General features: G+C 41.9%; 1 protein-coding gene across 8 annotated transcripts in view; it reads right to left on the bottom strand.

Annotated features, from left to right (window-relative positions):
- Positions 1 to 23,614, bottom strand: part of SYK (spleen associated tyrosine kinase) — an 88,089-nt gene that overhangs the window by 29,936 nt on the left and 34,539 nt on the right. For all 8 annotated transcript variants that reach the window (XM_069961682.1, XM_069961687.1, XM_069961684.1 and 5 more), the window contains 2 exons: positions 16,358 to 16,794; positions 12,044 to 12,204 (listed from right to left, as the gene is read on the bottom strand). In XM_069961682.1, coding sequence (XP_069817783.1) covers positions 12,044 to 12,204; positions 16,358 to 16,759 — 563 coding nt within the window. In that variant the 5' untranslated portion in view covers positions 16,760 to 16,794. The remainder of the gene's footprint in view (positions 1 to 12,043; positions 12,205 to 16,357; positions 16,795 to 23,614) is intronic.

The following is a 23,614-nucleotide window of genomic DNA, read 5'->3' on the forward strand; positions in this document are numbered from 1 at the left end:
GAGAATGTCTGGCAGTGAAATGGGCCCTAGAGTCCCTAAGGTACTACTTGCTAGGCAGAAAATTCAAGTTAGTGACAGACCATGCCCCCCTAACATGGATGAAGCTCAACAAGGAGAAAAATGCGAGGGTGACTAGATGGTTTCTGTCCCTCCAAAACTTTAATTTTACCGTGGAACACAGGCCAGGAAAGTTACAGGCAAATGCTGACGCCCTATCAAGGGTACACTGTCTGTGGGGACAAAATGCTCAGCCCTCCGGTCTGAAAAAGAGGGGGGGGATATGTGGACATGTCACAGGAAAGGTGTTCGAGGGGAGGTACATCTCACCCAGGCTTCGGCACATGGTGAGGTGGTAAATCCGGGAAAGATCTCTTACTCAGCAGTATTATGCTGCTGAGTTGTTCTTTACATTTTCCGGGCCGGATTTACTGGAATGGTGGGTAGGTTGGTAGTGGGACCTGCCATTCCCTTCCCCCCCGATCCAGTTCGGTTGTTGCAGTCAGGTGTGCCCTGATTAGCCTGCAACAAGTCAAAAGCTCCACAGAGCTACAGGGGATTTGCTCTCAGCCAGGGTGAACAGCCTGCATGCTGTGTTTCCTGGGAGCAAGGAGTACTAACACTGCTGGGGTCTATTCACACCCTGCGATACCACCTCTGGAAGTGTCAGATAGGTGACCTGTGTTAGTAAGTGCCCAGACGGGCAAGACCTTTTTTTGTTTGTTCTGTTTTCAAGCATGGTATTGCTCTATTTACGTTTAATGGACTGTTTATGCCGCTAATAAACGCCAAGTTGACCTTTTATAACTCAAAGCCTGATGTGAACTGTGTCCACACACACCATCCCCCGGGAAGATCCCTACAGTGTATATAAAACTACATGCAGGTAAAAATCTGCATGTAAACATCACCACGGCCATGGCTCTAGTATATATACATATACACTAGAAGGATATCTATATACACTAGAAGGATAGGTGTACGGATCAGTAAGCTGGGCCCTGTGTAGTGCCTGTAAATCTAAGGACCACCAGGTTTGGGTATCCCCTTGGCCATGCACGTCCAATCCTACATACATTAAAAGGGTAGTCTGTAGAGTATAAGGATAAATCTGTTTGACACTATTTCCCTGGTAAGGTAGGGTATGAAATATTATTGCATCCTCTAGTGAAAAAGGTTATGATAAGGGATGCCCACCACCTAGGGTAGAGTGTAGTCCACCTAGTTAGAGGTGGTAATAGCTGTTATTGTGTCCCTGTTTCATCTTCCAACGCATTTCCCCCAGTAGATGTCACTGGGTTACTCAGGGAATGTTGTGTTGGGTCAGATGGTATGAAATTAGTGCAGGCCCATCAAGGATGGTAAAATGGTCCCTGATGTAGAGATGGAGGGTTTGGGTAGGCCTTGAGGTAGATAAGAAGCGCTCTGTCTCACTATGTGTTAATGTAGCTGTTTTGTATGCAAGGCTCACAGGAAACGGTATTCTAAACTGCACTCCTCTAACCACCATTGGTGCTCAGTGTTGATTGGTTCTGCAACCATATAGCATCAGGAATGTAGTTGAACCACGGCACACATAAAGTTCAAGGTGAAGACAATTTTTTATTTATGTATACATATAAAGTGCTCGGTGAACAACAGAACCTTAGTTCCAACTAGAAAAAAGTAAGGAAAGCAGCTGGTGGGCGCAGTTTTCTGCTTCTCATAAATAATGAGGACTACTGAGCTCATGCACATAATGGAGAGGACTACTTATTGTCCATGTTATTTAGGAGGATATCTCTGGATCAGCTGCACGGAAATATGTAAGTGATACATCATTCTGTTCAGCTTCTCTGTCACTAGTTTATTCCACACTTAAACAGGACAGCATAAACCTACTGACAGAGTCTCTTTAAAGGCCATCATTTGCCATGGAGAATGACTGTTCACTCGTAGAAGATTCAACATGGTTGACAATCACCTTAGAAGACCATAAATCCAAGCACATTAAATCAAAATGGCTGAAAAAATACAATCAAGCTGTTACAATTGCCTATACCTTAAAGTAACTGAAATGATGTGAACAGCTGTGCCTAAACCAGTGCCCACTAACCTCAATGAACTGAAGCAATGCTGTAAAGAAGAATGGGCCAAAATTCCTCTACAATGATAGAGTGAGAGACTAATAAAGAAATGCAGGAAACAATTACTGTATGTTATTGTGTTTAAAGGTTCTACAAGCTAGTGATTCATGTAATTTACATAAGAGAAACAGACTGCTGAACTCAGGGAGACCAGCCAAACGACAACACTGCCGGCTGCTAGTGAAAGCGCTCAATGCAGTGAAGTCCTAGGTGCATTGCAATTAACATGACTTTTTAATTTAATTTGAATTTTTATTAACCCTTAGAGGACCGGGCCAATTAGCATTTTTGCACTTCCGTTTTTTTCCTCTTTGTGCTTAAAACGCCATAGCACCTGCATTTTTTCATCTAGAAACCCACATGAGCCCTTACTTTTTGTGCCACTAATTGTACATTGCAATGACAGGCTGATTTTTTTCATAAAGTACACTGCGAAACCAGGAAAAAATTCAACGTTTTTTTTTTCGTTTTTACGCCGCTCGCCCTGGGGTAAAACTGACTTATTATATATGTTCCTCAAGTCGGTACGATTACAGCGATATGTAACATGTATAACTCTTATTTTATCTGATGGCCTGTAAAAAATTCAAACCGTTGTTAACAAATATATGTTCCTTAAAATCGCTCTATTCCTATGCTTATAGCGCTTTTATCCTGTGGTCTATGGGGCTGTGTCAGGTGTAATTTTTTGCGCCATGGTGTGTTCTTTCTATTGGTACCTTGATTGCGCATATGCGACTTTTTGATCGCTTTTTATCACAATGTTTCTGGATTTGATGCGACCAAAAATACGCAATTTTGCACTTTGGGATTGTTTGATCCGCTCCACTAGACACCAGGGAATCGGCTGCAGTAAGTTTTCAGATGCAGCTGTCAAATCTGAAAACTTAATTAGTGGGCACAGGGATTGGACCGTGCCCACTAATAGCCGCGGTCCAGGACTACAAGCGGCACCCGGGACCGCGGCGGTTCAGAGCGGGGCCGCCTCGCGCCACCGCTCTGAAGTCCCCTAGGCGGCCCAGGACGTGCGGTGATGCTGATACGGTGTAATCTGTCAGGTGTTATCGTTTATCTAAGGTTGTATTTACCTATTTTAAAACCCTCTAAAAACCCAATGATTTTAAATTAAAAATATTTTCTGATACGTAAAAAACTATAGAATTCAACAAGGGTGTTCTGTCTTTTCTCATAAGCTGCATTTATCATTTTTAGAGGGAAGTTTCACTATTAGACATAATGCTACTAACCACTGGTCAGTACAGGATGTAACAAAAAAATTCTTACCAGCTCGGAAACCACAAACAAATTCAAAGTGTTCAGAGATCATGCAATTTATGGTAATCTGGTGCTAGCAAGTTGCATCACTGTTATAGTTCATATTAGAGTTCAGAATTACAGAACCACCTGGGCCCCAGGGATACCCATCTACAGTGCCATCTATAATACTAGTATTCTTTATGGGGGAAGAAGTTTCAAAAGGCCCCTTCAGGCACCTTGGTGCAGCTTCCCGTGTCTGCATGCCCTATAGCTATATCCCTGGTCACTCTGTGTAAACATTATATCTAAGTTTACCAAATGCATAGTGCTTTCTTCTTAAAATAGTAGATAAGAATAGTAGAGAAGTAGTAGCACAGACATGTTGGTATATACAATAGTAAAGATATTATCAAACATAGAGAGTAGAGATGAGCGAACCAGGTTCGGGTTCGAGTCGATCCGAACCCCAACGTCCGGCATTTGATTAGCTGGGGCTGCTGAAGTTGGATAAAGCTCTAAGGTTGTCAGGAAAACATGGATACAGCCAATGACTATATCCATGATTTCCACATAGCCTTAGGGCTTTATTCAAGTTCAGCAGCCCCCGCTAATCAAACGGCGATCGTTCGGGTTCGGATTGACTCGAACCCGAACCCGGTTCGCTCATCTCTAATAAAGATATTAATTAAAGAAAACATTAAGGCCAGATTCACACACATCGGTTCCGCAGCGGATTTCACAACAGCAGATGTCAATCCCGCTGCGAGTATGTAATCTGATTGAAAATGACAGGCAAGGCATCTGCAGCGGATTTCACTGCGAATTCTCGGTGCGAAATCCGCTGCGGATCCGGTGTGTGTGAATCTAGCCTTAGGTAAAAAAAAACTCAGGGGGACATGTATGAAAAAGTGAAAATGCCTTTTATAGGCGCAGATGGGGCTGATTGGCATAAAAATATTTGATAAGGGTATTTTTGCCCAAAAAAAATTCGCATCGGTCCCATCTGCTCCACCTTTGCCAGTGGGGCGGAGAGGGGCATTACGGAAGGTGCGGCTGCACGCAGAGGGGGGATGCTGAAACCTACGCCAGCTCTGAGCTCTCAGAATTTTCGCACGGATGGGCTCCGTGCCCTCAGGATTTGTGTAGAGGCAATGCGCCTCTACAAAAATCCCCTGATCTCTGGAGCTGCGGGGACATTTGTAAGGTCAGTGTAAAAAAAAACGCCAGACTTCATAAATGTCCCCCTAACTGTATAATAGTCATTGGGGCAAATGTCTTCACTATGCTAGAGATGAAACTAACCTTTATTATCATAGTGATAAATTGATGTTTATCTGTTTAGCTGTGTTCATTATACCAATAACCAAATGTGGATATAATGTGTTATCACTAATGTATCTCACAACAAGTTCTCTGACCCGTAACTGTAATCTATTGAACAATAAAGGCCGTGTTGTACGAAATAATATTGACCTTACTTGGCCAATTACCGGCTTTTCAGGCTGATATTTATTTGGTGTTGCTCTGTGCAAGAGTGGTGGCAGCAGACCACCGCTGACTTCAATGGGCAGCCCAAACGATCTAAAGCATGTTCAGTGTGAACATACCCTTAGGGCTAAAAGTATAGAAAGCAGAGATTTAGAAGGTGTTTTGAGACAGTGTGTTTGGAGAGGCAGGCAGTGCAATGTGAGCAATAGGCTGTAGTGTATCTACTTCTACTCTAAAACAATTGATACGTCCGGTATACGGCTGTTTACTGCAAGTGTGCCATAAAACCTATCATCTTGGCACTACTGATTTCTGTTTGGCATTCTAAAAAAAATCACATCACATCACACACACACACACACACAGCACACACACAGCACACAATGACAGTTAAGGATATGTTCACACTCAGCAAATCCGCCGTGCTCAAAGTACCAATGTAAGTGAATGAGAGGGCACGCTCCTCCACTGCCGCTGCACTCCACTCAAAGAAGTGACATGTCACTTCTTTGAGTGGAGAACGGCGGCTGCAGAGGAGTGCGCACTCTCCCATAGATGGGCTATGGAACACTGAGACAGGTAGGAACTTTCCGCTGCGGAATTCCGCCTGTTTTACTTATTGTGAACATACCCTAAAGGTGGGTGCTGTTTAATTTCCCCTTTGCCTATGCCATCTGTGGTTGTCATGGGCAACATGATTTAAAGGGGTTCATGATAAAGTTTATTTTGCTTAATATTTGGCTTTCTGTCCACACTAATGTAGAAGAAAAGTTTTCCAAGTATTTTTTCCATTATACATAGCGGTTATATTGTCTTTGGAGTTTATTGTAGACAGGCTGAGATAGTGGCACAGGCTGAGAGGTGTTGGCATCATTTCCTGAGGTGCCCTTGGTGTAGACTTGGTGACCTTCAAGTGGTCGAATATTGATTTCCAAGTCCCGAGTATTTGTCTCCCATAGACTATAATGGGATTTGATATTCGATCAAATAGTCTAATGTCGGTGGCTATTCGAATCTAATTTAAAATTTTCGAATATTTCACTATTTGCTCGTCTCTAGTAATTACGCTGCCTCTTTGCTGGAAGGTTTCTACTTACATATGTTATTATTGTGTATTTTTCTGGGAACATTTTGTGTGGTTTGGGAACAAATCCCTTTATATTAGAGGATATTGTACTAGAAACAGCTAAAGAATGAGAAAAAGTTCCGCAGACATTGAAAGATATACTGGCAGTGTAGCTAAAGATGTGTAAATTATTTACAAGCTCATGTCTGGCACAGCATTTTTATAAATAAACTGACTGCTGATGGATGTGTATTGTTCATTTTATATGCTAACGTTAAATCAGCCTGAAAAGCCTATATTCTGCAATGTTTATATATATATTTTTTTTCCATATATCCTCAGTGCATATAAAAACACTGTCTGTTGCCAGATTCACTAAACTGGGTACTTGATTGAATGGAAAATATGTCACATACAATGTGTCTAATAACTGATGTATTTCCCTCTAGCTATTCATACAGACAACAATGGCTTGTAGGGATGTGACAACATAGAACAGATGGAAATATGGAACAAGCTATACCTTACATGGTTACTATCAGCTTCCTTCCATGTACAGTAATAGCCTTTGTGATTTTACTATTTTTGAAAATTACTTAATTTACAAAAGTGACTCCTTACTAGGGATGAGCGGATTTACAATAATAGCAAAGCGAAGCGCTTAGAAAGTCTCGGACTAGCCTTTGAACTCAGTGCCACCCTGTGCCGCTATGCGTGCCCGGAAAAACTGGATCCAATCCTGGGAAATTGGGAGAAGTTTCCAAGGACTGGATCCCGCTTTTCCAGGCACCCGGAAAGAAGAGTTCAAAGGCAGCAGGCTGAGACTAGCGAAGCTCTTCACTATTACTGTCAATTTGCTCACCCCTACTCCTTACCCCAGAAAAACATCTCTTGGCCACTGGGGGTCTCCCTTCCGTGTAACCAATTATTCACTGCCTGTCTTTTCTAGTTATAACCTCAGCAAGGCTGAACAAAGAAAGTAAGGTATACCATAGTGCCTTGTTTGGTATCCCGACGTTTGTGATGCTATAAAACTATTTCATTATTTAGGCCAGGTTCACACTATGTATAACACCGACCGTTCTGTTACCCGGCCGTGACACAGAACCGGCCGGATAATCTTGATTTCTAGTGAATTCGGGTGCACCTGCATCCCAATTCACCGCTGCACACAATGGAGTGTAAGGCCGGAGCCAGTGGCGGACTCCAGGGGCTGGAGCCCGCCCGCTAAGACAGGTGTCATGATGTTAGGTAGAGTCTAGTCCCTAACATCATGACACCTGTCTTAGCGGGCGGCCGAGACAGTAGATATGCAAACAGCGCCGCGGCTGCTGCATATACATAGCCTGCTTGAGAGGGTGTTGTGCGTTTCCTGAGCAGCAGCTGATAAGAAACAAGCGCGGCCGCACACACAGGGACGCTCCGCCTCCACCAATCACAGCCCTTCAGTGCAGCAGTCTTTGCGTCCTCTGAGCAGCAGCTAATAAAAAGCAAGTGCGGCTGCACGCACGGGCACGCTCTGCTGAGCATGTGTGCCCCCCCCCCCCGCATCCCCCCCAGGAGAGCTAGCTAGGGAATGGAAAGTGGTGAAATGGTTTGCTTATGGGGGGCCCCGGCCAATTTTTTGCACAAGGGCCATATGCAGTCTGGGTCCGCCCCTGGCTGGAGCCGCACGCTCCATTGTGTGAACTGACATGTCAGTTTTTCGTGCGGCCAGATGGACTCCCGTCCGGAGCGTATTCTATGTATATACGCTTCGGCCGAGATTCCATTCATTCCAATACAACGTATGTTTTGTATAAATCAGGGCCGTTTTGAAAAATCCCAAAAACGCCTGTGATTTATTCAAAACATACATTGTGTGAACATAGCTTTATACTGCATGGTACACACTGTAAAAAAAAATGTCATAAAAGATATATATATAAAAAAACAACATATTTATAAAGCTTGGTATTGCAATGAAGACAACGCAGTGCAAAGCAGTCAAACAGACATCATAATAACTTATGGTTGACAGATGCCAAAGTTTGTCATCTGCCATCTGCATCGATTTAAAGGATACATTTGGAAGCTCCAATGATCTCACTGTCCAGTTATAAAAACTTGTTTTCTTAGAATACAGACATCCTTCCTTTTATCCTCCTGAACTCCCTGCACAGAGCTGGTTCGGATGCACAAAAATTTGTGTTGGGTGGTTGTCAGCTGTACCACCACTCTGGAGGGAGTCGTGGAGAAAGAGAGGTAGACTGTCTTTCCCAGAATTCTACAAAGATGTAACTGTTACTATAAAGACTTAATATATAGAATCTGTATAGGGACATACGATCACTGGAGTTTCCATGGGAATTCCCCTTTGAGAAGACAATAAATCAGGAAGAAAAATGAGTATATCTGGTGGTCATCTTCAGTAAAATCAGGAACTTTATCTTATTTATGTAAAACTATTGAAAAATAAAAAAAATCAAGATGTTCTGGGCAGCCCCCAATGGTGGAACTATCTACGTACTGGGGGACTAACCTAATGGGAGACACTACATAGCTATTGGGGGATCTGTCTATTTACTGGAGACACCCACCTACCTACCTACCTGAGAACCTACATACTGAATGAGGGAAATGACCTACTAGAGGCACTACAGGGAATACCTATCTAATGGGGACACCACCTGCTACAGGCACCTACTGTACTTAGGTGCCTAAGTTATGAGGGAAACTACAAACCAATTGGTGGACCTACCTAATAGGGACTACTACCTATCTCCTGGGGACATCTTCCTACCTACTCAGGGAAGATCCATAATTGTGGAAATTACCTAACTATTGGGGGGGGGGGGCACTACCTAAATACATTGGTGCCTTGGATTACAAGCATAATTTGTTCCATTACCGTGCTTGTAATCCAAATCCACGTTTAAACCAAAGCAAATTTTCCCATTATAAATCACTGAAATGCAGACAATTGGTTCCACACCCCAAAAATAATGATTTTGTATTCTGAACAACATGTAAAACAGATGAAACAATGTGAAACAGCTGAATAAACCTGGAAAACAAAAGCAGTTTGTAGATGCAGGATAAAAATGCAGATCCCCATAATGCAGTAGTGTAGTACAACAGGCTAGAATAGAGAAGCAGGGTTGCTGTCAGAGGTCTGTGTGGTCACATGACTGCAATGGGGAAGGGCTGTGTGTTCAGCATGGACAAATAAGGAAGTGAGAATCAAAGCTGTGCAGGAGGACAGTGACAGAAACTATTCTATACAGTAGTGTACATAGCTTAGTGTGCTTGCATGCAGTTTATAGCAGCAGTGTGTTTAGCTGAGTGTGAGTGCAGGCACAATATAGCGGTAGTGTGTATAGCTGAGTGTAAGTGCAGGCACATTATAGCAGAAATGGAAAGGATGGGAAACACAAGGGCTGACAGAGACTGCAGGGAGCAGATGTGGGCACATAATGCAGCACTCTCTGTCCGGGGAGAGAGGGGTTACAGCTATGGAGATATTACCTCCACAGTCCTGTCCCCTGATGGAAGCCCCAGCCTAAAGTGGATCTGCTATGATTCAGAAGGTAAGGGAGACTTCCTGGGTTGGAGTACAGTGCTGTAGACCCCGCTATTCAGACCATGCCCCTTCCCCCACTTCCGCTCCCAGCCAGTACAGGGAGCTCTTAAACCAAAGCAATGCTCTTAAAGCACCTTTCAATTTTGAAACACTGTGAGCTCTTCTTGCATAACGCTCTTAATCCAAGTTAGTTTTAAACCAAGGTACCACTGTACTGGAAAAATGACATGCCTAATGGAAAAACTGTCCTTTGGGACTCGCCTACCTACTTACTGGGAAAAACTACCTACCAAATTGGGAGGCCTACCTACAATTCCCCAATCAACCCACTTACTCAGCCTTATACTGTGTGGGCACCATGGGGGACATACTGTCTGTGGCACTATGGGCAAGGAAAAGGTGGGGAGAGTGCTGGAAAAGTGAGGATCCTAGGCTGTGAGTCATGTTTGTAAGAAGTGATTTAGGCAGTGTGGGCTGGACAGAGAAAAAGGAAAAGGAACATGAAAAGAACAAATCCAAGAATATGTCACCATTGAGTTACTATATGTAGCTGTTAATGTCTTCTATGGTGCAGCATATATTTTCATAGTGCAATAATAGATGTGATTGGCTCAGCATCTCTACTACTGCGCTTTCCTGGCATTGTGGTTGGCTGCCGCTGATCTTGTGCACCCTCCTGGAGTTGAGCTTACTGGTTCCTTCTTTTTTTTATAATTTTTTAGTGCTTAAAAAATTAAAGCTGTGTTGTGATTAGCCGCTATGGGCAACAATTACCATTTTTCTTTTAGAAAGTTTTAATTAAAGGGAATCTGTCAGCACCTGGGTCCTACCTGCAGTGCTGACAGTGTGCTGTAGTTGGCAGTCCACTTTTAATCATGTTACTTTTTGGTAATTTGTCCATGCAGTGGATTATGCACAATCTTCAGTCTACAACTGTAATGAAGAGTCAAAGAGGAGTTTTAGCTCAGCATCTGTGCCACACTCCTCCCTATTATATTTGATCAAATGGTTTGCTAAGAACCTCATTTTTTTTTTTAAATAAATAAAAAAAACACAAAAAAATTGAGAACAGTTTTTTTTTTTTATCGTGTGGGGGGGGGGGGGGGGGGGGGGGGGGGGGGGGGGGGGGAGTATATACGATGAGTGCTGACACTTGCAGTTTGCTGCAGACAATTTTCTATTTTTGTCTGTTCATTACCAACGGCAGCGTGCAAACTGCATAGTGTGAACAAGTGTGAGTGGGGTGCTGGCTATTCATTTGCTTTTTGTGTCACTCAGTATCTGCCAACAGCGGACTGATCTGTAATCAGATAAAGTTGAAACACCTGGCCTGTGTTGGGCATTTGGCCTAGGGGTAAATGACCTGTCTAAAGACCAGCACTAGTTTGTTTTCTTTGGTTTGAATGCAAAGAATTCCCAATCAGGTCCAAATTAGTTTTTTAAAAAATTAGGTCCAAATTAGTTTAAAAAACACAGGCTCGGTGGTTCAACTATATCTAATTGCAGATGAATGCTATGTTGGAAAATACTAGCTGTGTGAGCAAGAGGCCGGGCAGCATTGATTATTCATGAAGAAGAGTGAGGAGGAAAGAGAGGTGAGGCGTACCAGAGTGCGGCACAAACACTGAGGCACAACTCCTCATTGACTCTTCATTACAGTAGGAGACCTCAGATTGTGCATAATCCACTCCATGGACAAATAACCAAAAGGTAACATGCTCACTAGGGGACTGCCAGCTACAAGTAGGGCCCATGTGCTGACAGATTCCCTTTAATCTGCCCCAGTGTGATTTATTAACAGTATGACAGTATTATTTATTGATGATAAAATGTGTTTTAGTGTGGCACTGCTATTTTTAGCACGTCCCTCCCCTTCAGAAAACCTTCACATGCATTGCTTGTAGAAGACTGTACATGATTAGAAAAACATGGCTACATTGTTCTAGAAACATTAAAACAACTCTCCATGGGTTTTGTCTGATATTGAAACTGAGCTCCATTGAAGTGAATGAGACTGAGATGCAACTAACTTTCATATAACTCCGTTGGGTTGGCTATGAGCATTTGCCTTTTAGTCCATAGCAAGGTAAAGTACAACTTGCCATGCTGAAAAAGGCCCTCATACAGTTAGGGTCTTATTCCACGGGCCGAGCAGGGCCCGATCAACTATGTAAACGCGGGTGCTCATTTACTGGGCCTATTTGACGGCCGATATACGTTTAGCGAGGGCTGCAAGGACATCGTCACCGATGTCCTTGCAGCCCTTGTTTCATACATTACCTGTCCAGGCGCAGGTCTTCTCCCAGTCGCGGCGGTCCCGGACAGTGATTGGCTGAGCGGTCTTTCAGCTCAGACAGGCCGCTCCTAAGATGCTGCAGCGCGGGAACGGGAGAAGGAGAAGACCTGCAGCCTAGGTAATGTGTGATGTTTTGAAATCGTCGGTTGTCCAAAATGGGTGGCAATTAAGCCATATTAAAAGATTTAATATCAATTACATGAAATGAGCAAGAATAACAGATAATCATATGCAATCATAGGTTTACTTACAAAAAAGTTCCATTGGCCTTTACACCATTCAGTAGTAGTTGCTCAGATTCCTCTCTAGGAATACTGCCATGAAACCAAGGCATTCTTTCGTGAGCAGTTGTGGCGATCAACTTCTCTAGCTGAGGTTTTTGGCTGATAATGGCTTGTTCAAGAGCTTCACCCTATAAATCACAAAATAATTCAAAGAAAACTTTGTTATTTAACTTTTTATTTTAATGATGGGGAATTGCCATAGAGTCTACCTGTAAAAAGCCCATCTTCTTGTCTAAGTGCTGCAATAAGCATTTTTTAATGTTCTGGAATCACAGACAAATATTCAGTTTGAAAGGTACCATGTGTCTCCTTGTCCTAACAGCTATTTAACAGTGTCAGCAGTTTGGAATGTGAATTACAGCTGACAGATCAAGTCTGGTTATGTCACTGAGGGGAGGGAATATCGGTGCACTGAGGGCGCTGGGCCTGTCTCCAGTGCACCAAGTGACCCTATTTGCATATAGAGAAGTCGGCGCAGATGGTGGGAACTGGGAGGCGGTTTGAAAAATGGGTGGTGCCACCAGGATCTACACGCTGATGCCGACCAGGTCATATGTCATAAATATAGCATCCCGTAATATCACTTATTACGGGAAGTGGTACATTCACTTTTAGGCTCGATTCACACGTTGTAACAGTGCGGCTGTATTTGCGGCTGTAATTGTGCGGCGGTATTTTTGGTGGTTCGTGTGTATGCTTGGAAGTATAGGATATACGGCTGCACAGTGCACACTATGTATGAATCTACGGCCCTATCGTAAACGGACCCGTAAAAAATGAACAAGACCATTGTTTGCGGCTGAATATGCGGCCGTGGATTGACAGGCGGTCCGTACGGAGTACTTCAAAAATAGCCGGCAATGATGCCGAATGCCGATGCCTCTAATAGTTAATATATTAAATTAATCAAACACATTTTCTTTGTAATCAAGACACTTTCGTTGATCAATAATTTATTTCTAACGAATCCATCATTTTGCAATTAAATATACTGTTAAAAAAAATATATATATAAATAAATGTATATTTATATATATATTTATTTTTTGACAGTATATTGAATTGCACAATGATGGATTCGTTAGAAATAAATTATTGACCAACGAAACTGTATTTATTTCAACGAAATTGTGTTTTATTCATTAAATATTAATTAGTACAGGAAGCTCTATAAGCCGTTAATTCATATGCCGGCAAAAGAGCATTCTGTACTAATCATCACTTAACTTTAATGAAAACATCAAATGTTTCTTCTAATTATGTTATCACAATAGCATTATTAGAAGAAACATTTAGAATTATATGTGCGCTCAGCTGATTGGCTGTTCGGCTGAGCGCACATATAATAAGCCGGTCCGCAGTACAGTGACTTCATTGTGCTGCGGACCAGCGAAGAGGACACATCAGGGTGAGTATAGAGCTCTCCCCAATCCCTCCCCAGCACTGCACCCCTCCCAGCAAGGAAGGGGGGTCACTTAACCCCTTCCTTGCTGGGATGGGTGCAGTCTGACATCAGTCTGGCCCCCAGGGGGTTAAGGGGGATGCAATACATCCTCCCTTAACCCCTTGGGGGTCAGACTGTAAGCAGCGATCTGTAAAGATGCTGCATACTGTAAGGAGCACAACACCGCTCACAATGATGGGTGTTGTGCTCCTGTTTGTGTGTTTTTGTGTGTTTCTCCCTTTTTGTTTTTCAGATATCGGTATCCTGGGGATTACGTCGGATTCCATGGACTACGTCGATGACCAGCGTTTTTTTAATGTTTTTTTTTATAAAATGGTCAATGAGGGGTGTGGGGGTGTTTTTATTTGAATAAAAAAATTTGTAAACTTGTGTCTTGTCTTTATTTCTTTACTTTATAGACTTAGTAGTGGAAGCCGTCTAATAGACGGAATCCATTACTAAGTCGGGGCCTAGTGTTAGCCGGTATAAAATGGCTAACACTAACCCCCTATTATTACCCCAGTACCCAATGCCACCAGGGGTACTGGGAAGAGCCGGGTGCCAGTGGTCCCGGAGCGTCAAAATTGGCGCTCCTGGACCGGGCGGCAGCAGGCTGGTAAGATTTAGGCTGGGGAGGGCCTAAACCAATGGCTCTTCCCACCCTGGTGTTACCAGGCTGCTGTCGTTTGGTTTTTAACCCGGCTGGTTATAAAAATAGGGGGGACCCTATGCGTTTTTTTTTTTTAAATAAATAAATAATTAAAAAAAAACGCATAGGGTCCCCCCTATTTTTATAACCAGCCGGGTTAAAAACCAAACGACAGCAGCCTGGTAACACCAGGGTGGGAAGAGCCATTGGTTTAGGCCCTCCCCAGCCTAAATCTTACCAGCCTGCTGCCGCCCGGTCCAGGAGCGCCAATTTTGACGCTCCGGGACCACTGGCACCCGGCTCTTCCCAGTACCCCTGGTGGCATTGGGTACTGGGGTAATAATAGGGGGTTAGTGTTAGCCATTTTATACCGGCTAACACTAGGCCCCGACTTAGTAATGGATTCCGTCTATTAGACGGCTTCCACTACTAAGTCTATAAAGTAAAGAAATAAAGACAAGACACAAGTTTACAAATTTTTTTATTCAAATAAAAACACCCCCACACCCCTCATTGACCATTTTATTAAAAAAAACATTAAAAAAACGCTGGTCATCGACGTAGTCCATGGAATCCGACGTAATCCCCAGGATACCGATATCTGAAAAACAAAAAGGGAGAAACACACAAAAACACACAAACAGGAGCACAACACCCATCATTGTGAGCGGTGTTGTGCTCCTTACAGTATGCAGCATCTTTACAGATCGCTGCTTACAGTCTGACCCCCAAGGGGTTAAGGGAGGATGTATTGCATCCCCCTTAACCCCCTGGGGGCCAGACTGATGTCAGACTGCACCCATCCCAGCAAGGAAGGGGTTAAGTGACCCCCCCTTCCTTGCTGGGATGGGTGCAGTGCCGGGGAGGGGGTGGGGAGAGCTCTATACTCACCCCGATGTGTCCTCTTCGCTGGTCCGCAGCACAATGAAGTCACTGTACTGCGGACCGGCTCATTATATGTGCGCTCAGCCGAACAGCCAATCAGCTGAGCGCACATATAATTCTAAATGTTTCTTCTAATAATGCTATTGTGATAACATAATTAGAAGAAACATTTGATGTTTTCATTAAAGTTAAGTGATGATTAGTACAGAATGCTCTATTGCCGGCATATGAATTACCGGCTTATGGAGTTTCCTGTACTAATTAATATTTAATTAAGAAAACAAATTTTCGTTTAAATAAATTCAGTTTCGTTGGTCAATAATTTAATTCTAACGAATCCATCATTGTGCAATTCAATATACTGTCAAAAAATAAATATATATATAAATATACATTTATTTATATATATATTTATTTTAACAGTATATTTAATTGCAAAATGATGGAATCGTTTACATTTAATTATTGAACAATAAAAGGGACTTTATTAGACAGAAAATGTGTTTTATTAATTCAATATATTAACCATGAGAGACATCGGCTATAGTGCAGAGGATCGCAAACCCCGGTAATAGCGATTCCTGTAAACTGTTTCCCTGCTTTCCCAGATGCATCCAGAGGTGTTTCCATCACTTTCTTAACATTTTATTTGTTATTTTTAGTTGAACGAGATTTCCAAGTAAATGACCGTATGTTTTGAGCCGCATGTCTATTTTTTCCCACGGCCGGAGTTTCACCCGCACATTTACAGCCGCATAAAAAATACAGCCGCACAGTTACAGCGTGTGAATCCAGCCTTACTCTGACAATAATAAAGCATATTTAAAGCGAATCGCTTTGTGCCTTTTACATGAACAGACCGGCGTCTTTTTTTTTTAACTGTGGCCCGATTCCCGCACATTGCGCCGGTATGTTCCCGAGCAACCTGCCTGGCATAAAAACACTGGGGTGGGCCTGCTAGCCCCTAGTGTGATGAAACCCCCTCCCCTCTGTGACGTGGCTCCATTAGAATCAATGCAGCAGCATCACAAAGGAGAGGGGTTTTCGTCGCACTGGGGGATGGCGGGCCTGCAACCTGTGCTTCATACTGGGTCGATGTTCAGGAATTTACCAGCACTGTGTGCAGGAACCACCATCCCCATGCTGGTGCTGGTGTGTTCATGCAAAAAACCCAAAGTCATGTACCTAGTGGTACATTCACTTTAACCAATTTAAACACTAATAAGATAGTAAATAATTTTAAGCACTCTTTGATTATTGCATTTGGCCTAGAGGACCATTTTATGCTTGGGTCAGAGCTTACCTGTAAATTCCATGTTTGTTGTACATACTCTCGGATAAGGTTTTCTTTAAGGTCTTCAAAAGGTCCTATTTTCGGTTGAACACCAGATGGGCGACTGCAAGGTTTCTTCAACAAACATACTAGTCCACTACTTTCCTGAGTGTGGTAATTAATGAGCTCGGCTGGAGAGCTATGTGATATTCCACCAGCTATTGCATATGTTCCACTCAACTCTCTTTCAATAGTATAGTGATAATATTTCCGACCATGAGAAACTGATAGAGCATAACCTCCAAGGTAACTTCTGCTCTGCCGCAACAAGTACAAGCCATCACTCAATCCTGCTTGTTTAAGATAGTTCTCAGCTTCTTCACGTGTTATGTTTCCAAAAAAACATGGCAAATGGTTTGCGCCTTCTGCCATGTTCCTTAAATACTTAAGAAGTTACAGTCAGAGACCTAAAAAAATGAAGACAGAGATTTTAATTATAATTTTTCTTTGCAATATAAAGTTTAATAGAAGTCAAGATATTTTTTATAAGTGGTACATCCATGGGCTGGATCCATGTTTTTCAAGCAGCCATCTTCTCCAGCCACCAGGATTCAAATACTGAGTGTTTGGCAGTGCCACACTACATTTAAAATGTTGTACTTCAATTTTGGGGGTCAAAAGGGTAATGTTTCTCCTTAAGGATGCAATTTACAGAGTCTAAGTTGGCCACTTGGAACTTTTTCTGTGGTGATGACAAAAAGAGGCTACCAAAGTTGCATGCAGCCCTAGGGGGTTCTAGTTGTACAAGGCAGTTGGTACAGAGGTAAAGAGTTAAACTTAATTGCATACTACGCATACAAACGGATGCTCTTTGCTGTCTTCTATAGGTGAATAGCATTTACTTCTTAGAACTTTCTAGTGAAAGGGCAATGGCTGGTATAATAAGCTCCCTACAAATACCCAGCTTTTCTAGACTTCATGGTCTTTAGGGAGTTCTAGTTCAAAGTAAAGTCTACAGTCTCAAGTTAAGTTAGTTGTCAGGGCCTACCAGAGTCACATGAAACAAAGCTAAGTTACAATATAAAGGAACTGCAGACATCCTCTGTACTTACTTGCCCTGGCCTGAAAGGCATCAGTCTTGCAGCCACTACATGCTATGGTGGAACAGTTTCTTTTAGTCCGAGAGGATAATAATTTTTATTTTCTTTGTTGACAAGCAATTGCGAACAGATCACATTTCTACCATCAGGAGCCAAATGTTATTATCAGGGACTGAACCATCTCAAAACCTAACTGCAGCAACTATTTACTGCCAGCAATCACCTGCTATTACTTTTAATACCTGTTGGAACAGTTTAAGCTATGTACCTTCATTTTATTGACAAAACTTGTAAATTTTAAAAAAGTTTTCAGTTTACTACACAACTCCTTGATTTTCTACATCGGCAGACATACAATCAAGGAAACCCCATGTACCATTGGCCAAGACATTGTTAACCATAGTGTGTACCAGCGGTCAAAACACTATCTATCCAGTGCAGACTGAGGCTAAAACCCAAGGTCAGGGGATTCACTCCAACTACTGCAAAACTTAAAACTGTTGCTTCTGTGGAACTACCAGCACTAGCATGCTTTACAAAGGCAATATTGCACAAACATTACACTTTTGAGTGGTTGCAATATAAGAAACAGCTAGATTTGACCAGACCTTCTGATTCTGATTGTAGCATCTATTTTTCTTTTTGTGCTGGTTGGGCACTCCAGTAGATCGACTGCAGGGTGGATTGTGTCCAATGCTAGCTTCCCGACATGATACATTTTAGGCAGAAGAAAGATACAGCTGGCCTGCTGTATACTCCTTACTTCCATGCAGTCTGATCTTCTGGTAGAGTCTGCCACAGGCCACAAAAAGGCTCTATTAGAAGATCACAGGTATCACTGATCCCTATGGCATAGCAGTGATCAGTGTATGTAATATGTAATCCAATGTGTGTATGTAAAATTCCCCTAAAGGGACTATAAAAGTGTAACATAAATAAATAAATAAAAGTTTTAAAAAAATGTCCCAAAGCCCCTCCCCCCTTCCCATTTTATACATAAAACACATAAAATTAATAAAGTTACTTAACATATAATATACCATAGCATGTGTAATAATCTATTTAAAAAAACAATTGTTCATGCACAGTGAACGGCGTGAACAAAAAGCAGTAAAAAAACGCAGAGATTGCTTTTTTTAAATGACATTTTATGTATAAAAAATTAATAAAAAGCGATCATTATGTCTGACCTAGAAAAAAATGTTACTAATAAAAACTTGAGATCATGGCGCAAAAAATGATGCCCCATATGACCCTGTAGGTGAAGAAATAAAAGCGCTATAAGAGTCACAATAGGGCCATTTCAAATACACCTATTTGCAAAAAAAAAAGTTTTACTGGCAATAAAAATAGTTAAAAACTAGTAAACATGCATTTCACTGTGTTCCGACTGACCTATGGAATAAAGAAAAAATTATGTGAACATGAACCCCCCCCCCCCCACACACACACACACACAAATTTGTGGAATCACATTTTTTGACCCAAATTCACTCCATAAATGATATTTTGGGGGTTTTGTCACTATTTTCCCTATGCCATCAACACTTCCTGAAGATGTAACTTTTATTAAGATCGTCCCATGATCTGGGGAGGATCTGGTGTTTTCCAAAGCCTGAAACCCTGTGGGGGAGGGGGGAAATGGAAAACAATTACTAATTTAGTATATCTCTCCTCATACCCGCGGTGAGTGCCGTCTTGCCCCAGTCTCTGGCTGGCTGAGCAGCCAGTCCAGCAGCCAGGTCGTGATGTGGACACCTCGGAGATCCCGGAGCCTGGCGGGGGTCCTGAGGCTGGTCCCACCCCTTACCGAGGGCATGAGGAGAGGTAAGTTAGTAATTGTGATCAATTCCCCCCTTTTCCTGCAAGATGCCGGGTTTTAGAAAATGCTGGACTTCTTTATAAAAACATAACTTTATAGACTTAGAAACTTAGAAAATGGTAAGTGATCTCTGTGGCTCAGTTACTGATACAAATATTTCGGTTGTATTTACAATGAATTGTAAAATGATTATTCCAGTCACAATAATCCCCTCTATTACGGACAATGTGACTTTACCAGTGATTGACAACAATGCTTCTTATTACAGTAACCCATGAAAGCGGAACTTCTATATTTCATCCAATTAATTTATGTTATGTGTGTTTTATGACATCTTGGCTGATTCCAAACACTAAAGCTATTACAACTTTATGTACTGAAAGAATTCTAAAGCTCTCCTGTCCTCTGCTGCAATCCTGTATTCAATATTGGTCATCCAATAAAAATATTCTTATCTTTTACTATACAGGAAAAGAGTTTGGGGGTTTCAGACCTCCCTACTCCTAATATGACAAAATCCCCAAAACCTCACTGTTGCTAGAGAGAGCATGCAAATCAATAGGCAGTAAACATACAAGTAATGAAAGTAAGCCATGATACTACTTTTTTCTCACAATTTGTTATCTTGTTCCAACCTTACTCAGGGTGCACATCGCTTTTCTTGTAGCTGCTTTTATTCCCCCAGTAACAGCCTGAATTCTTACCTTTATCTGCGGATAACAAGTAACATAATAGTAGAAAATAATGTCCCATTTAGCCTCGGCTGAAGCTAGTAATGACCAAACCACAAGAATAGTTTTGCTCTTTCCTGCGGAAATACAGAAGCAAGACATATATACATGCTGCTTAAGTATGGTGCACTGCCCAATGCGAACTTTTCAAAAGTGAGTTGAATATATTTTTTCATCATAAAATCTTGGCCTGATTCACACGTTTAGTAGTTTTTCAGGACCATAATCTATAAAAAAAAACTGCCCATAATGCATCCGAAATCCGTATTTTTGTGGATCCACAAAAAATGGGACGGTTATAGTTAAATTAAGGTGATACATATTTTATGCCGATATTACAGACATTTTAGAGGCTGTCTGGCCTGCTTGGCCAGTTTTTACCTATACGACCATCACTATTGTGGAAGCAATTTGGCATCGCCTAGCAGTAGAAATCTTGCTTCTGCATCCAGGGTTTAGATATTATACTGTAACAGTCACGTTTACATGTCATCATTGTGAAGAGCAAGTGCATGGTATGGAAAAATTTCATATCCTTTGTTGAACCAACCACTACCCATGTCCTAAAATACCACTGGAATTGACTGGAAATAGACTTCCATTTGTCTTTTCAAACAGGCTTAAAATCACCAGGTGCAATGGCAAACATTGGCTGGAGCAGTGGCCAAAGTGGTTCACCTCATTATTAATACAATACAAGCTGATACTACAGACTTTGATGACCCAGGTCACTGGCAGGTTCAGCCAACTATCTAAAGTGTGTGGTGGCCTCCCAACTTTTCACTGACAAATATCAGTGAAGATCATGCATGTTGAATTTTCGCCACCCGACCTTTTGGTTCTTGGAGAGATAAGTTGGCACCACAGCTGTCTGGCTATGGCACACCCCTCCCCTTCCTGTAGGCAAAATATTCAACCATGCCCCATATGGAAAGGTCAGGGGACATAACTGTCCTGTAAACAAACATTTGGCTGACATTTATTGAAAATGTATGTCCTCCTTTAAAGACTTATGTGTTCCTACAGAATGCTTACTAATGAATATTCAGATGGCGCTCTGCAGTGAATGATGGTCCAAAGCAACATCACTCCAGAGCGGTGGAAGAATAATCTGCATTCTGCAGGAGCCGATGGGTAGGCAGATTGGTAGACAGAGGGCTCACCAAAGGATCCCCCCAAGGAACAAGACAGCCTCATATTAATAAAAGTTAAAGTTACTTGGTGACCACTTCGTGACCAGGGGCAGAATGTTAAAAAAAAATCACCCAATTTTTGCACAAGCCTTTCACGAAAAATATTCAACTTTTTGATGGGCTACTTGAGGTGCAGACTTTGATACCCCCCCTTCCTTTGTGCGTTGCTTTGCAGTAAAGGTAGCCATACACATCAGATACTTGTTGGCAAAAAGCTTATTTGTCTGACCGCTTTTGCACCTGATGATGAAACCTAAATAGAGGGAGATGGGAACAAGTTGCTGCCAGACTCCCCAAGTTAGAGGGAAACTTACTACAGGTCAAAAGATTCTAACCTGCTGTCATTTTCCCATAGTGGCACACGGGCCACTAAGAATGAAGGTAATATTTGTACCTCAGCACCATTTTCTCTAAATCTTAACTTTAATTATTTTTTATTTCAAAGAATAGTACTAAGACCTTGTGTGCAATACACTATTGGTATAAAGGATCAGAAAACAACATGTATCTAAATTGTATCTTTATTATTAAAATATAGCAGTAAGAAATGTCAAAAATTCACACATGGAAGACTACACCTCAGGTAGAGCATATAGGGGAACCTCATGAAAAGTGAGCACATGCGCTGTAAATCACTGATAAGTAAATCTTACAGTACTTTAGATGGACTAGATGGAGACTGACGAAGGTGCACGGCGTCCTCGCCGCCTGCTATGTTTTTAGAAGATCATCAATAAAGACTTTTGCATCGAATGGTGAGTGCCCTTGTATCCTTCTACTCGTGTATTTTTAGATGGACTAGGTGAATTCGTATATAGCTGTCTGCTAGACTTTAACCTAATAGTCCATCATAGGTAAAGTGACTGTTGCAGATGTAAACAAAGAAGCAAAGTGCATCACATACCCCTAAACAGTACTCTGCTCTCCCGGGATGGCGCCAAACCCCGACATACGTTTCGTCTCCTTCATCAGGGGGTGACGTCATCCCAGCAGGACGGATATTATATAGTAGATCCCCACCAATAGTATGATGGCAAACACACCTGTGGTCTCTATATGGCGCATGCGGTATGCAGTCCAGGTTCATCCCTCCGGATATGACGTCACCAGGCGCGCACGTCGTGGAGAGGACAGGATGCAGCAAACACGTCACCACGGTCCATCAACTCCACAGCAGCGCATCCAGTAAAGACGCCCACCCAGTCAGGACAATCCCCCTTTCTACAACCCGCATGTGCACTACCAACAGCCGGATCCTGAATGTTGAATAATAGCATATAGTACTGAGACGGGTGCATATAGCATTACATGGGAAATTCAATGGGAAAGAATAAATACATATATAAAAATAATCATAAAATTAAACCTGATGAGTTATATATAGTCTTAAGCCACAATGGGGTTATAGTGCTACACTGCAAAGGAACAAGACACCCTCCTATTAATAAAAGTTGAAGTTACTTGAATGCCACAGCCCTATAAGACTCTAGCAGCAGTTTCGGATGATCGAACCTGCTTCTACATTTCCTTTACCTCATTGCAAAGAATTCAAAAGACTTGCTACACAGAAAAACCTTAGCTGTTAACTTTAATATGTCAATTAAGGAAAATAAATTGGAGCTTTAGGATGAGACCGCACTAAGCTAAACGTGGCATGGAGAAAACCACAGCACTGCCCACTAACAAGGTTTTTGCCCATGTGCACAAGCCATAGAAGTTCAGTAAAAAAAAAAAAAAAAAAACACAATAAAATCCTGACACTAGAATGATAGCAGCAGGAAGTATTTAAAGAAATTCAGAATTTTTTTTATATAAAATATTAATTTACAAGCAAAATTTTTGCACTATAATTTTTTTTTATTCCAGCTCAGTTGCATAGGATTACTACCCCATAGGGGTCATTCGTGCGTTCTATGCACCATCCAAATATACAGATGATGTGCTATGGGCCGGAATCATGGAACTCTGCATCATCATTCATTATGATGCTGGGAACCCCGAATCAGTTTCAATCTTTGCGCTACTTTACTGACAAATCCATGTTAAGATTTATCCTGTTTCCGAGCTCCCAGCATCATAATAAATGTTGTTACTAGGAGTTCCGTAGTTCCGGCCCGTAGCACATCTTCTGTGCACGGACCACAATTGCGGAACATATGAATGCCCCCTAGGTCATAGCGGTCAGTGTCAATACCTGGGCCCCACCAATCAATTACTATGACAGGTCAAAGTTCTGCTTTTACATAAACCGTTTAGTTGAGAATTTAAAGAGGAAGAAAAAATGCAAAACTATTCAGTTTCAGTAATGCAAATACCGGCAAGTTTCATTCACTCTCAATATGCAAAAGTGGCTTACAGTACTTTGTGTACATATATGAGGAAATAAGCCATGTAGAATTTTGTTTTTTAAATTTGGCTTCTTATTATGTTGGAAATTTACA

Source organism: Dendropsophus ebraccatus, chromosome 3 (genome assembly GCF_027789765.1).
Source record: "Dendropsophus ebraccatus isolate aDenEbr1 chromosome 3, aDenEbr1.pat, whole genome shotgun sequence".
Classification (NCBI taxonomy): domain Eukaryota; kingdom Metazoa; phylum Chordata; class Amphibia; order Anura; family Hylidae; genus Dendropsophus; species Dendropsophus ebraccatus.